Source organism: Macadamia integrifolia, chromosome 12 (assembly GCF_013358625.1).
Source record: "Macadamia integrifolia cultivar HAES 741 chromosome 12, SCU_Mint_v3, whole genome shotgun sequence".
Lineage (NCBI taxonomy): Eukaryota > Viridiplantae > Streptophyta > Magnoliopsida > Proteales > Proteaceae > Macadamia > Macadamia integrifolia.
This window is the reverse complement of record NC_056568.1, coordinates 9,308,102-9,325,119: the sequence shown is the minus strand read 5'-3', so window position 1 is coordinate 9,325,119 and position 17,018 is coordinate 9,308,102. Positions and strand designations below refer to the sequence as shown.

Here is a 17,018-nt window from a genome sequence, read left to right as displayed (position 1 = left end):
GGGGGGGGGGGGCATGGGGGGCCAAAGCAACTAGATCAGAAGGGGAAAAAGAAACCATCAACCCAAAACCGGTAATTGCCATTAGGGAAAAGGAAGCGCATGGCACTAGTGTGCAGATACTTGTACACGCCCTCTCACATCCCACTGATGCACCCCTCACTCTCTCCTCAATAAATGCCCCTCTATTGGACAATTCATTACGCTCCCCCCCCCCTCTAGCATCATATGAAACCCTTTCCCTTGCTACTATGTTTTTTATTCATGGGTCTAATAATGTGCTGACGTTCTCCGGAGTGAGCAAGAGAGAGGTCTTACAAGAATCTTACCAGAGGAAAATTCCTGAGCTTTATGGCCAAGAGAAGTGAACAGAATGAGAATGCAGGTTTCTCACAAGAATCTGTAGAAATCTTGCCGCCAACCAGTAAAAGAAAAGGGAACAGGAAAACCTTAAATTCAAGGATGAGGATTTTATTGCCAAATAAAACAGCATGAAAGCAATTTCTTTCCAAGGCTCCCACCAAATTTTGTGTTTAAAATTTTTTGTTATGATTCTTCCCCACTGAACAAAGCCTAAAAGATACATAGCCGAAATAAATGACAGAACACTAAATTTCTGGATATGAAATTTACCTCTAGAGCTTTGATCAGGTCTTCCTTAGTATGAGAAGCAGATATGCAGATACGCGCCCTGGCCAACAATAGTGGGGTTGCTGGGAATGCAACCGTCACGACAGCCACCTTCAACATCACCATGTATTGTTAACAAGCCACAGAAATTGTAATTGATACCAACTGTGAAAAGCAAGGGTCAACATAATAAAGGAGAAGAATTTTGTCCAAACATGAGAGACAAATTTATGGTCAATGATTAGCAGAAATAGAAAATACTCAGGGGGGGCCCACTACCTGAGATATTACCCCAAGAGATACTCGAGTGAAAATTTTTGCAGATAGATGACAAATCACCAGGTTACATGTGTGTTGGACGTTTATGTGCCAATATATGCATGTAAACAATTCATGGTTAATAACACTTGACTTACATTTTGCTTGAGGCACTCCCGAGAAAAGGCAGGAATTTTGGCTGGATTATACAGCATTATTGGCATTACAGGAGAGTCATAATCCCCTAAAACCTCAAAGCCCATCTTCTGAAGTTCTGACCGGAAAAAATTGCTGTTCTCACGTATCCGAGCAAGTTTCTGAGCCCCTATATGAGACCAAATGTAGCATAAGTCGCATCAAAATAAACCAGAGTTAACCCAAGTCATTACAAAGTCAATTACATAGAAAGGCTTCAAGCCTCACAAACAAATCACAAATTCAAAGATGCCAAGTTTTAAGGAGGAATGCCATTTGAACCTCTACTAGAACCATCCTCTCCAAGAATAACCTTTATGGCAGAAATAATTTGCTGGGCAGCAGGCGGCGAGATAGATGTTGCATAAAGATGGGCGGGGCAATTGTACTTCAGATATTGGATAAGTTCCTGAAATGACAAGAAATGGCTTGAGTACAGAATGCACAACCTAAGTTCATAGCAGACATTGTTCAACCAACTATTAACCATGAATAAACTTAAGCAACGGCAGCGATAATGCTCTGCAGGCATGACAAGTTTTGAGGCATAAAAGAGACAAAACCTTAGATCCTGCAATATAACCACCACATGACCCAAATGATTTTGTAAAAGTTCCCATCATGATATCCACATCTGCAGTATCCACTCCTAAGAGCTCACAAACACCTCGTCCTGTTTTCCCAACTGCTCCAATGCTATGGGCCTCATCCAAGTACGTGAAGGCCTGTACAAAATAAAAGTAAAAAAATAAGAATAGAAATTAAACATAAAGTAAGTGAAGATATGGAAGGTCTTGCACATGAATTGTACATATTTCACAACAGACGTACAAATACAATAGCATATCAACAGCTCAAGGTGCTCACTAATTTGATGCATTAGCAACCTGCCAACTTTCAATGTTCTTGCTACTAGGGCATGTGTTTTCCTCGTGTCTGCCTCTTGGGATTGCGCCCCTGGTTGGCTGCCCCCTTTTTCCCCTTGTACTTAAATTTTTTTTGCACCAAAAAAAAAAAAAAAAAAAGGGGGGAGGGGAGAAAAAAAAAGTATGTACAACAAAGCCAGTTAACTGATTTGAATGAGCAGTCTCACAGGCTTTGCGTTTTGAATCTGCCAGCTTAAAGCTGGAGATCGACACAATCTGATCAGAACTTTCCCAAATCAAGCTTGATTGCTGGAGTCTAACCAACTAACTTGCCTAGGGGGAGCCAACTATTGTCTGCAGAGAGAACCAACTAACATCATCCAGGTAGAGCTCCGGTGCTGGATATGAACATTGATCTAGATGCAAAAACTTACTAATCATATGGATCTCACAAGGAAGAGACTTACAGTTCTAGTTGCGACTAATATGTAACAGAATATAAATTGCATTTTTAATCATTCATCAGTTTCCACAAAATGGTTTTAAGACATCAAAATGCTTCCCTAAATACAATGTTTTATGATGTGATTGAGTGATATCAGAAACTAAAACCATATAATACCAAGTGGCAAGCATATGCTGAAACTGTAAAAACCTTATTTTAAGCTTATAAAAATAATCCACTCTAGGATATGATCTCAAGAAGTTTATGAAATTAATTAATCTTTTCAGTGTTACAAGCGGCCAATACCTGGATTTACTATCATTCTCTTTCATCATTAAACAATGAGATCCACATGACAGCCTTTACCAGCTTCAAGTTTTCAAAATATTTACAGAACAAATCACATAACAAAGATTTCCAACTATAATTTTTTCTCTAATGCAATTGATCATAGCAAGTTAACCCGAAACAAATGAAAACGGATACTTATTAAAGGAGCTTCTATTGGATATTTCAACTGGAGAGTTTTAATTTCATGAAGTATTCATCCTGTTTTTAAGTTTTAATTTTTTACTTTTTACCCTTAAGAATTAACATGTTTATCCAATTGCTCAACATACTGATCCAAAAAAGACCATTAAACTCACATAAATTACTAACAAGATACAAAAGTTGGCGACACTAATAAAAAAATATATATAAAAGTTTCCATCTCACATAGGCACAACCTTGTATTTTTTGCAGACTGCTATAAGATACAAAACACACTAATAAAAAAAAAAAAATATAAGTTTCCATCTCACATAGGCACAACCTTGTATTTTTTGCAGACTGCTATAATCTCGGGAAGTTTACAAAGCTCCCCCTCCATGCTGTAGATTCCCTCCACAACAACAATTATCTTTTTCCAAGGTCTATGTGTCCGTGGTTGTCCCTCAGCAATTTGTTCTCTCAAGACGTCTTCCAAGTGTGAAGGTGCTAAAAGCAAGATAAGAAAGCTCATGTGGGTGAAAACACTTTGAGATAAAAAAATTTGAGGCTAAATTTTGCAAGTCTTAAACTTAAAACAATAGTGTGTCACATTACAAACTTACTATTATGAAGAAAGACCCTAACTGTGGCTCCTGATCCCCGAGCACCATTGACAATTGAGTTGTGGTTCAGGGAATCACTAATTATCAAGCCCCCCTGTAGATGGCCATCATAATTATTAACATATGAAATATCAATCTAACAAAGTTAAAACAGAATGCTCTATGTGATGAATGAACCTAAATTACAGAGTAATATGATTTAAGTAACTATACAGACCTTCCCAATCAGGACGGGAAGGATAGCCGAGTTTGTGACATAGCCCATCCCAAATACTAAAGCTGATGACTTTCCAACAAACTTTGCAACATACTCCTCCAGTTCAGTATGCAATCTGGTAGTGCCTGATGGCATAAGTGCATTAGCTGAAATTCGACCCCCATAAAATAATTACATTTTGTGATTTGAAAAACCTACCACCATCTGCACGGGCACTACAGGTACTTGCTGAAAATCTCTTCAAAGAGTCAATAACACGGGGAGTGCAATATTCATCTGATGCCGCAAATCCAAGGTAATTGTAAGAACCCAGGTTGAGGCATCTATTTATTTTTGTGGATCGTCTGCATCAGAAAACAACCTTAGTTGGATCATGTTCTCATAATGTTTTGCACTGTATTCATAAATTCATGAAGACGGTCATTCCATAGAGAAATTTAATTTCTTATATCAGTAAATTAGTTGGACAGCTAATAAGAAACTGATGACTGCTCCTTGTAATTTGACATTGTCAATTACCAAAAGTAATTAAAAGAATAATTCAATGGTATGACATAAAGAAAATTGAGAATCTGTAGAATAGATGGATGGTGAAAAGGATAAGGAACTCCTCAAAGACTTATAAAAAATATTGAGAACTCCACTCACTTTAGAGTCTTGTTATTGTCAGTGGAGTAACGCTCAACCACATCGAACCAAGCATCAGGGGCACTTGCGATTGGTCTTCCAAAGCAGTCCTGCCAATAAAGATTGGGAAGAGATAATAAGTACATTTGGGGGCTCCACTCTTAAAGATAGCACGTCGGGAATCAACGTTATGGCTATAATCCTAGAATGAATATCAACATAACACGTCAGGTTCCAATTATTTGTATCATTTTACCAAAAAAATTTATTTGTATCATTAAAAAATTTTATTACTAGAATACTAAAATGAATATCAACAATCAAGGGTTATCACGTAATGAAACTAAGAAAAAACCTTAGATTCCAAGATTGAATACTTCAATTGAAGATAATTGAGGCCAGCACATATCCAACGGTAAATCCAGTAAAGCATAACAATAAAAACCCCCCACATAAATGTCCATAAAGAATAATTTGAGAAGAATCACTTATTTGATTACCAAAAGAGGGGGAAAATGGAATGAATTACCAAACTAACTTCACATCCCAGCCCCAATCCAAACCCGAAGTGGACCTGAACTGGGCTCGAATAACATTCCATGTTCCTCCCCTGGCTAAAGTTAAACATCACAAATATAACCAATAAATAATCTACTAACATAAGAACAGTAGTAATATTGGCAGTGCAATGTGGCACAATGGTTATCATTAAATATGTCAGCTACACTGCAAAATCACGAGTAAGGTGTGTACTGTAGGATGTCACATGTTTCCATGAGAGAGGAAACCGGATAAATTGTGTTTGATGTAAATTCTTGAAACTAAGGTTCTAAAGAGAAATAAGGTAGGGTTTGGTATGAGAGAGAACAGCAGAGAAATGCAAAAATTTAGGAAGAAAAAGAATGTATATTTAAGCTATCAAATATATTTTTTATTTTTTTTAATTAACAAATCTGACCAAGAAGTTGAATGCGATCTTGCTTCCTATCAGAATTTGTCTCCAAAGTAATAAAATAAATATTTCATTCATCATCTCAAAGCTTGAAGTGCATGGAGCATATGAAGACCTTGGATTCCTAACTACACTGACTTTTTTTGTTGGGGGGACAAATAAAACAAAACTACAACTACGATATGTCAGTTCAGCCACAGAACATTGAAATCAACCTTCTTCATGTGTGAGGACTACCCACATGGCACACATCCTACTGTACTGTTTGCTCTTCATCAGTGTCATTCTTTGTTTGGATAACATTTCCTCTTTTATTTTTTCTCTTTTCTTTTTGGGTGAGAAACTAAAAGTTTGGACAGAATGATCCACAACATTATAGTAGAGAGTGGACTGCTTAGCTCATAAAGGGGAAAGAGTACCCATATCATGCCTCAATAGGTTTTACAAGGTAGAGCGTCATCTACAGCTATAACATGTGCAAGGTTTGGACTCCTTGTGCTGTTTGGAATTCTTCAGGTTTAGAGAATGCTTCTCTTTGTAATAAGCCAAGCTTGTTGAAGGGCCTGGGTGGCATTTTGGTTGCACAAGGGCAAGTGGTTGTAGAGAAAAAGGCAGAATCTTGGATGATGATTTTCACTTCAACAGATTGGGTGATCAGAGGGCATTCAAATTATTGTCCCTTTGGTCCCCATAGTTGGTTGACCTTAAGGGCATGTCTTCTACTAGATTCAGGTCTGCTTGTATTTTGGTTGTCCCAAGAGAATATCATCTCTGTGAGCTGTCTATGGTTCTCATGTTCCTTTGGACCCTGTACACTAGCATTGCTACAGTGAATGTTATCTATATTGTTCAATCTATGTCAAAAATACCTAGTTAACACCCTAATTCTCTTCATTCATTAATATGCACGTCTGCCAAGTCTTTCAGGTTGCCAATGAATTTGTATTCTTGTCAAAATCATAAAAATGGCCATAGTGAACACCAGAAAGCAAAACCTCCAAAATTAATGACTACAGCGTCTGGAAGTTGAAATTTGCATATAACATCACACACCCCACCCACCCACACACAGACACAACAACTCAATGATCCAGACTATCAATGATTTGAGATAAAGAGAACAGAAACAGTTCAACGGGATACCCAAAATTATGAAACTTTCATTAAGATTGATAACCAAATAAACAGACGGAAAAAAAACGAAGAATTTTTTTTGAATAAATTACCTGAATACGGAGATACAAACGTCGGACATAAAAATCTTCCAGCCCTAAGCAAATCGGCGCGTATCCCTGTCCAAAGGAAAGAGACATGAATTATATGAAACAAACGATCAATGATAAGTAAGTGGGAAGAAGGAAGACTTGTTTGTAAATGAAACCAAAACACAGGAGGACGATGGAGAACCTGAAGATTGTTGGATTTCCGCCATTCGATAACTTTTCTGAAGAAATCTCTGATTTGACCGAAAGCGAAAAACAATCCGTAACTGAAGTAAGTGGTAAGAGCAGTCAAATATGGAATGGTGATCATCTCGAACTGCGACTGGAACCTCGAGAATTGGCTAGGAGATCCAAGCCCCTGTCATTCCAGAAATGAAGAACGGAAATGGAAACGATGATAAATTGTACAAGTAGATAGTTGGGATCCAAAGAAGATTTTAAAATTGGTGGTCTTAAAGTCAAGGCTTCAAGCGGAAAACAAATGCAGATTCAAGGCTCGACAGCCTTACCTGGTTCGACCGTCCGAGAGCCCGACAGACTCCGAGAGAGAGAGAGAGAGAAGGGCACAACCAATCCCTCTCTTCGGGTTTTGACATTTTGTCTTAAGACCACCAATCACAATTTTTTAAAGGGACTGTTAAAATTTTTCTTTTTTAAAAAAAAGGGGCTGATGATGACACATATTATTCTTTTAATTACTCTTTCTCTTATTCTCAATAATTTTTAAAATTAGGGTAAACATGAACTTTAACAATAATTTATAATAAAAAATATATTCTTAAAGAGGAAAAAGTATTTAATAATTACTTATCATTATTTTTGCATATTTTCTTTTAGAATATATATGAAAATTATAAATTATTTTATGCACTAAAAGGTGTCAAAATGAAATTTCTATATTTAGAAGGAAGATAAAAGGAAAAGAGGACCATTGTTTTTCTTTACCCACAATGAAGAGATTTCCCGTATTGTTGCCATCAGATGGGACTCTAGGGCAACTTCTTACAATAATAAGGAGAAATGGTGAAACTAGAGAAAATTTTTCAAAAAAAATAAAATAAAATAAAATAAAATATTAGATATTATTATCGATCAAAATGAAATTACACAATAATATTGAGGATGCGGAGAATTCTATTTTCAAAATGAGAGTTAATTACAAAGTAACAAGGGTCATAAATTATCACTTCACCCAAGGGCTGAGAGTATTACATAACTCTAAGTCAAAGAGATTTACTTAATCACGACGTGGGACTTACTCATCATTAGAGAACATCAAATTCATAATTAAGGCTCACCATGGTACACCTATATGTCCGAAAAATACAAATTATAAATTCTATCAACTACAAATCAAAGGCTTATCATGGACATGCTCCCTTACCAAAAAAAAAAAATAAATATCATGGACATGCTCAGGTGTTGCCAAATGTCAAATGCCTGTTAGGTACACTAGAGAGGATACCCTTCTAAGCAAAATGAATAATTAATATAAAGTAATAAGGGTCATAAAAGAACGCCAAACCCCAAGTCTCTTGGGAACTCACTCACGGTTATAAAACTTCAAACTCACCATGACACACTTACAAATTCAGAAAAATGTAAATTACCAATATAACTTTTGCAAGCTAAATGGTACATATAATTATATGAGAGGGAAAAAATCTGTTGAAAAAATAGCTAATAGAAAAGTACCGTTGGAATTTAGTCATTGTGAAATGCCTTGAAAAGAGTGAATTTCAAATGAAAGAAAATGAAGCATTAAATGCTCATTGACATAACTACATGATTCCATCATTAAGGACACTTAATTAAGGTTGTTTAAGCAACAACCTTCCTTTGTTTTCTTTCTAAAATTGAAATGTCACGGTGGATCACCTTCATAAAGGTTCTCATAGGATAAGAGGTTGTAACAGTGGATTTGGTCTGGTTTCTGGAAACCGGATCCATAAGGCGTTGGTCTGTTGGGTATATAAAAACCAAACTCTCATGCATATGCTTTTGGCTGTTCCAGGGCTGCCGCCGACAGAGAAAATGCGAAGAAGCCGGGGATTGGTTCATGTTCCAAACAAAATTGTTTGGGCTCATTTCACCATTTTGGTTTGCATTTTAGACAGACCTAAGGGCCCGTTTCATAATGTTTCTGTCATAACTGTTTAAAGAAATGGCAGAAACATAAATTTCTATTTCTATAAACAGAAATGGAATTGAAGGTGTGTGATAAATTATGTTTCTGGAAGTCAATAGTAATCAGTGAAAGAATGACCACGAGTCGTTTCCAAAAACTTATTTCTAAAAACAAGTTAAACGAAACAGTTTTATCAAACGTTTTTTGTTCTATTTCTACCATTTCTAGACACAGAAACTATAGAAATGCATTTCTTGAAACATTATCAAACGGATTCCTAAATGTATAGTATAATGTTTATTAGGGGTGCAATAGAGTCGGGTTAGGCTGAGGGCTATGTAAACCAAAGCCCTACCTTGGGTCCTCAAGACTCAATCTAAGCCCAACCCAACCTTATATCAGTTTGAGATATTTCAGCCCAGGCCCAGCCCTACTGGGCTCAGGACGGACCGGGCTTGGCCCTATTTTATCATTAAACCCTTGGCTTAGTCCTCTTAATTTTAAAGTGTTGTTCTTGGCAATTAAGGTATTCTCTTGTCTAAAATAAAAATAAAAAAAATAAAATAAAAAAAATAAAAAAAACCTCTTGCAGCACAGTTCTCAATGAGATTATTTATATATACAAGGTCAGTCTCAACCGAAGGCTAGACTCAACCCAAGGCCTGGCCTGACATTAACATGGGCCTAAACTCTTAATCCTAACTCACCCTTCAGGCTGAAAAGCCCAACCCAGCCCCTACCAGGCTTCGGGTAGACTTGAGCTTGTTGGGTCAAACTTGCACCCCTAGCTGTGTGTACTGTATTGATTTAGAAACAATCAAAATAAGCTGCAGGCTAAGAAATAAATCCTTCTGATCTCGTCCAATGGTTAAGCCATTTGAAGAGGGTATCCATATTGAATTTTTAACCTGATGGTTGAACATTCAACAGTAATGACATTTTGGGCTAAAACCAAGATAAGTGGCTCACCAATCTTGAATATTGAAATTTTCAGTAGTTAGAAGCCAAGCCATGGGCCTGTTAGCTTAAGGTCCAACAATGTCATGCTCGGCTCAAATGGTCTGATCCAATGGTTCGACCATCTGGTTAACCAATCAATGATTGGAACTGATGGCAGCCAAACAAGATGATCTTCCAATAAATCCTAACGGTCCACTGTTCCAAACAGTTAATGATTTATGGGACAAGTAGCACTGAACCGGTCTTAGCTTGAGTGTCACTCGAAGGCTGTAAATCTCGATCCCACCCAACGTACGGATTACGGTCTTAATCTTGCATTAGAACAGATAAAGAGACTCGTGGGCTCATGGGTTTTCTGAAACGACCCAAAGTCATGTTGGGCTGCCATCCTAGTTGGCCTATGGGCCCTTGATTGGAAATGTCTAAAAAAAAAAAAAAAAAGGCCCTTGATAGACAACCAAAATCATTGTCTTGCTTTGGCATATGCAAAACAAGTTGTTGATTGATGCTTGATGTAGTCTTATGTAGACTTAGATTTCAATTCCCCATATGATTGTTTTTTTTTTTAGATGATTGGCATCTCCCTGATAATGGTAATACCGAAGGTGGAAAATGCTGATTGGTCTTCTGTCTTTGTGTGTTTAGATTTAGATGTAAATTAACTAGAAAACATAAATCCCTAGCAATCTCAAAGACATGAAGGCATCAAGGACCTTAACAAATGAGTGTGAGACTACTAACATTTTAGCAGATCCACCCCCTATCGCTGAGGGTCCAAATTAACTTCTTTAGTCCATTCAAATGATCAAGTTTTGTGGATGACGAGATTCTCTCTTTACCACAGTGTTAAGAGAAACTGAATCTTCCAACATTTCCTTTGATTCTTTCAATGAAATTCTGAATAGTTAAAATGTTGAATCTTTATATTATTAAAAAGAAAAAGAAAACAAAAACTGCAGAAACATCTGGGAAAGTTTTAATTGATTATTAAGAAAGAAAACAAATACTAGAAATAGAGTTACTAATAAGAGAAGAAAGTTGGTATTAGAGCCCTGAGGTGGACGAGGAAATAATACTAATTAACAATTCCTCCCATGGACTTCCTAGGATTGGGTGCTTCATGCTATCTTCTGAATTTTGTACTGTGTTGGTACCCCAACCTAAAATATTTATATATGGTTGTAAGTGTAAACCCTAACAAGCTGACTAATTCAAATAGAAAATTATATTTATTAGTCTTATATTTAATTAATTAATATTAATTAACATAAATGATAGATATAATACGGAGTAAAATCAAAAGCAAACATTAAGTTATAAATAGAAATAAAAGAGGGAGAGCAAGAAGAAAAAATAGAGGATAATCCATGATGTTATGGAACAAAATTAATTAATTAATTGAGAAAAGGGGAGAGTGCTTTCTGGTTGCGTGGTCCTACATTAGTACGAGGCAATAAGGATATACATAAGAACATCAACAAGGGTAACAACGTCATTTCATCATCCTTTGTGTTTGGACGTAAGGACGTGTGACTAGGGAGTGTTCTTTTCCTTTGAGAAAAAGAAAGCTGCTCCTCTCAAATGATACAGTGAAATGAATACCCCTCCCTCCCTGCCTCCCTGCCTCCCTCCCTTTGATGTTGGTGTGTACTCCCATCAGCCCCCGGGCTGATGTAGAGGCCATGCAACCTGACGGAAACCATTTCCTTAATTAATATGGATTAGAAAATAGAAGTGGAGGTAGGCCGTGGAAGAAGTCTACCACATATGCGGAGAAAGCGAGCAAGGACTTTAAAAGGGCTCCTCAAGGACACCCCCTTCCAACTCTAGCACGCGTAATCGGACGGGCAGGTGGGATCTACTCATCCACGTATATACATACTCTCTCTCTCTCTCTCTCTTACGTCCCATGGGCCACGGCCCATGAGAAGCGTGGAAATTTAATTACAATCAATTAATTAATTATAATTATTAAAACTAACTTACATCATGTGCAGGAGATGTCGGGAATATTACTGGCGGCCACCTTTGGTATTACTAATTTCCTTCCCCTTCCAAGTTCCAAGTGTCAACCACCAAAACCAAAACGGCAAATTGCAAGTTGATTAATGTAATATATGAGAGAGAGAGAGAGAGAGAGAGAGAGAGAGAGAGATTAGCCCTTTAATTTTATTTTTTTTAAAAGAGAAAGGGAAGAGCTGATTAATTAGCTAGATTACAGCTCACACTCAAATCATCCTCTTAGACATTTGATAATTTATTTATTAATTCTGCAAGTCCATTTTCTATTAGATACACTAGATATTATGAGCCCTTCTCACGTCTTAAGACTCTTAACAGCTCCAACATCTGAAATACGTGTTTAAAAATTAATATAAAAAAGTGAAATCTTATTTAAAATTTATTATGATCGTTATTAGTATATTATATTGGTTTACGAGTACATTACTACATTGTCATATTCCTTGTAGTCTTTAGGGCTATGACAATAGAATTACATAATAAAGAAATTATTTATTGTATGACTATATTATATTATTTTTTAGAGGCTAAGTATGGTCGTTAATACGGCACTACGGCCATACCCAAGCTCATAAACCCAATGCAATGGATATTTAATTGGATTATATCTCACAAAAAAAAATTATATAAATGAAATTAGGAAGGGAAATGATATTTAAAACAAGACTAAAATAGACTTTTTTGTAGCCATTACCAGTATGGATTGTCTGTTAAGTTTTAATTTTTAAAATCAAATCTGTTACATCTGATAAATTTTATAAATATAATTAAGATTTTTAATAATATTTTTACACAAACGTAATTACAAAAAAAAAAAATTATTTTCTAAACAATCATTTATTTCCTATATATGCATACCATGCGTACCCACTAACTGATCGATCAACCAATCGATATGCATGGCATCCACGACTCTCGTCGATTTTTGGTGACAAAAGATTTAGTCTATGCATGAGCCCTCTGATATGGAATATCAATTGATCCTAGCTAGGCATACTCTATATGAGAAAAAAAAAAAAAATCCAGAGCAAGTTGCATGCACAGTTTCATTAATGGATCCCTTTTGTTTTATTAAGCATGTCCATTGCTCTAAGTAGGTCAAAGTATGTGAGAGATGCATGCCAAATTACATGAATATTACATCCAATATTGCATACTATTTAATGCATGCCCATAATTTGAAAATTCGTTAGTTTCATTTTGAAATGTTCGAAATAAAACAGCCCTCACCTTCAGCATGACCATTAGTAGGGAAGAGAAAATGAATCAAATAAAAATAAAGAAAGGTCACTGTATTTTGGGTATGGTTTGATCGGGTCGACTCACGACTTGGAGTATATAATGTATTGTTGTCTTGTTGAGAAAGGTCATTGTATTTTGGGGGGTTTTTTGAGCTAAGGTTTCAGGACGAGTTTTCTCACCGCTGCTTGGATGTAATATTTTTTCTACATAGAGAAACATCTTCTTCTTCGCCCGAGGACGTAGCATACCACACTGGTGTGTGAACTTCGTTAAATCTCTGTATCGTGTAGATCTTTTGTCTATTTATTTTTGCATTTCTTGGTGTTTGATCCAACAAAAAGAATACATTAATTTGATGAAATTCTGGTATTTTGCTCAAATGGTGTACGGAAACAAGATTTTGAACTATGGTATGCACTAAGAAAGGGGTCCTAGTGTAGAGAGAGAGAGAGAGAGAGAGAGAGGCTTTTGTAGTGGAGTAACACTACTTATAATAACTGATATAAAGAATGAGAAAGAAGAGAAAATCTAAAAACAACTTGTGGGGGAAAAAAAACGTAAAGACAACACACACACTCACACTTGAAGTTGAAAATGATGAAGTTTGATTGACGAAGAAGAGGTGGGGGAGATTGGAGATGATGAATGGAATATTTTTGGGTTGGTGATATGCAAAGTGTTCGTGGGAACACAAAAGAAAGGAAATTTTAATAAGTATGCAAAAATATTGCAAGACGTGAGAAGACTTGAGAGTTGAGTGTTTTGAAGGGTTTTTTGTATGAGAAAAAGCCCGTATTCAGGGGGGGAACATGAGATGCAAACCCAATAAAAAGCGAGCTGTTATTGGAAAGTTGGCCCTCTTTACACTTTGAAATCATCACTTCCCAGGAGTCCCGTTCCCCACTTCCCACTAACACACAAGCCAATGCCAAAACTATCAAACAAACCTACGAAAGCCACCCTTTTCCCACCATCCTCAAAAGAGAGAGAGAGAGAGAGAGAGAGAGAGGGGCCCATGTATCCTTCTCTCAATGAGTACAAGTCTATATCACAAGATTGCTAAACGAAGAAGCATGTCCTCTGTCTTTTTGTAGTTGCACTACGTGTGTGTATATAAATGAGAGAGAAAAACTTAGCTTCAAAGGGAGAAGGAGATGGTGCTTTGTCTCGTAACTCTGATGTCATAAATCTCACAATTTTTTTTTCAAGTTCTACAAATAAATCCCTTTTATATCAGTCGAATTTCCTTGTATCTTGTATTCACAATTTCAACCTTTTTATATTTCCTCCTCTTCACACAATTCAACATGATTTCTTGATTGTACCAAAAAAAAAAATGATTTCTTGCGAAACTCACGCCTCATCAAAACCCTTAAATCTTTTTTTTTTCTCTCATGAATCTAGATGGGTCTATGTAATAAAGGATCAACATCCTTCTCACCACTTAGTTGGAAATATAAAAATATGTTCTGACCTTTTTTTTTTTTTCCGTTAAAATGTCATTTCCCGTTAAGAAAAAAAAAAAGAGAAGGAAACAAGGTTCTAAAACTTGAGAACAATCGTCGGATTAGTCAAGGTCAATATATATCATTCTACTATTAATTTGGATTCATCTGGATTAGATCATATTGAACAGACCTACCTCTTTTTTTTTATTATTATTCAAATTTGTTACGATTTTACTTTTGAACCAAACATGTAGATCAGGATCGAAAAGGTCAGGATTGAGGATCGATCAAGGCTAATATGATTTCGACCTAACCGATACTTATCGTTCTATTATGACTTTTAGAATCATGGAAGGAACACATGAATACACAAGAAATTACAAGAAAACCTGAAACAAAGACTAAAAGACAACATAGAAATACAGAAATCCCATCTTTGACATTGCCATAGCAGGGGCCTTGCTCACTAACAAATACTATCAACCCAACAATGAAAATTTGATATTCTTGGTAATTTTTACAACTGTGGAGAAGATTTGGTGTTCTCTTCAGCTAGATAGCTTAATGATTTGGTTGATTAATCACTGAAAAAGATTGGACCATATTAATTGGCCACTTGTCAAATTGGGTGACGTGGCTATCTCAAGTCTCAACTCAGTGATCTATACCGCTTTCTCAAGATTCTACTATGGCTCTTTTAGTGTTACATATTTCCTAAAATTTTATTGACAAATGGAAATAGTACTACATAAAATTATATATAGCAACACTATGCACTTGGGAATTTACATCCCTTAGCATCCTTATTAGTTAAAATATGGGGGTCACAAAAAAGGAGAGAGTAGTACAAAAAGTGGTTTCCATGGCAACTGAACCAAATTATAGCAACTACAAATATCGGCTAATTTGTGATCTCAATGAGAGGGATATTGACTATTATTAATGAGACACTCCCACTCAAACTCCACTATCTGGAAACTCTCAAATATTCTACCAAAAGCTCAATCATTTGGGCTCCACATGTTGTGGAAACTACAAAAGTTTTAGTTCTCTCCTACTATTATGTGTTGAACTCCATTACGTTATGCATGCACCTCTTGAAGAACAGAAAGGAACAAGAATGGAGGCCACAGTAGGGGAAAAGTAGAGGGGTAATGCTGTGTATTTGAGTTTTGTTTTTAGTTTAGTTTTTATTTATTTATTTATTGGTTTTTTCATTGTGGATAGATTTATTTAAGTAAATTAATAGGAGGATTTTATATTTAAGATTTTTTTTTTTTCAATTTCTTATGGAACACATCTTCTATGTATGGATGGTACTTACTTGTACACATGGTATCACATCGGGTTGTCTTGTATCAGGGTAAAATCAGGTTTTCAAAATAATTTGATAGTGATTTATCACTATACCATTATTAAAAATATGTCTTTTCTATTTTTAATTTGAGTATATATATGACATGACAGGATTTACCCTTGTTGAAAAAAAAATATATATGTTATAATAAAAAGGTAAAAAACTAAAATTAGAAACTATTTGACAACCTAAAACATGTTTAAAAAAAAATCCTAAAATTAAAGAAGTCATTGATCATCATATTGAATGAATAGCTACTTGTCTATAACCATCAGATCAAGAATAGAAGTATAATGAAAAACAATTATGTTTTTTAAAAAAAATTAATCACAATACATATAACACAAATAGGTTTCAAATATAAATATTCAAATCACATTATTTGGTTTGTTATAAAAGTTATAAATAATAAAAGTTAGAATAAAAAAATGAAAAGAAAAATTAATATATCCTCTCAAGTGTGCAATTCAACTCAATTAATGGGAAGATGATACTCACCGTTGGTCATGTGTCAAATTTTACATTCTAACTTAATTGAAAATTTGAAAACATCCCGTGTTTTCTGTATAATTTCTAGAATTTCTTTTGTTTTATTAATAACTTATAATCTTCCAAACCTTACGGGTTTTAATCACTTTTCTTAATTCATTTGATTTGACATGTGACAAGGTTCATATGGGCCAAATTGATAGAAGTAGGAGAGGGTTGCCGGCCGTACACTCCTGTGAAATTTGAGCCCCAACCAATAGCTAGCCTACATAGAATAAATCATGCCAGCCATGGTGTGTCCACATTTTAATTTTCAATTATTTTATTCTTTAAAGGTTTAACATTAATTCTTAATTTTAATTTAAATCTGACTTGATGAAAGAAAAAGAAAATTAGTACAGAGAAACCCATCACCACTAATAACCTCCACAAGAAAAATGTTGTAGTATTGGAGTCAACCAAAATTTACCATAAATATATTGGACTACTTATTTTCGTATCTTGTTGGATTGTGGAGAGAGAAATATAAGGGTAAAAATACCATGTATCTATCACATTACAATACGTACTTGGGATCTTTCAGTATTTGAATTGATAAAATATGATATCTTGCTAGAGAATACAAATAATGAAATGGGGAAATTATTGAATGAGACATGCCTTAAGTCAACATATAAATGCCTAAAAAATTCAAGAATTTATAGGGGAAAATATATATTTGCAAGGTCCCCATATTTGGTATATTTTTAATAATTATTAAAGGGATGATAGCACTTCTATTATTCATTGATTTAAAGAAAAATGGGAAAAATAAGGATAACAAATAACCAACCCCATTTTTTTTTTTTATTATTTACTTCTTTTTTTT

The 17,018-nt window shown here is 35.3% G+C and overlaps 1 protein-coding gene across 1 annotated transcript in view; it reads right to left on the bottom strand.

The window, feature by feature from the left end:
* LOC122057173 (long chain base biosynthesis protein 2a) overlaps window positions 1–7,092 on the bottom strand; it is an 8,930-nt gene extending 1,838 nt beyond the window's left edge. The window contains exons 1-12 of the mRNA XM_042619185.1: window positions 7,014–7,092; window positions 6,689–6,862; window positions 6,508–6,573; window positions 4,351–4,439; window positions 3,901–4,046; window positions 3,703–3,827; window positions 3,486–3,579; window positions 3,206–3,369; window positions 1,644–1,805; window positions 1,363–1,489; window positions 1,044–1,210; window positions 631–738 (exon numbers count right to left, since the gene is read on the bottom strand). Of these exons, the coding sequence (XP_042475119.1) occupies window positions 631–738; window positions 1,044–1,210; window positions 1,363–1,489; window positions 1,644–1,805; window positions 3,206–3,369; window positions 3,486–3,579; window positions 3,703–3,827; window positions 3,901–4,046; window positions 4,351–4,439; window positions 6,508–6,573; window positions 6,689–6,814 (1,374 nt within the window). The 5' untranslated portion in view covers window positions 6,815–6,862; window positions 7,014–7,092. The remainder of the gene's footprint in view (window positions 1–630; window positions 739–1,043; window positions 1,211–1,362; window positions 1,490–1,643; window positions 1,806–3,205; window positions 3,370–3,485; window positions 3,580–3,702; window positions 3,828–3,900; window positions 4,047–4,350; window positions 4,440–6,507; window positions 6,574–6,688; window positions 6,863–7,013) is intronic.
* Between the last annotated feature and the right edge of the window lie 9,926 nt (window positions 7,093–17,018).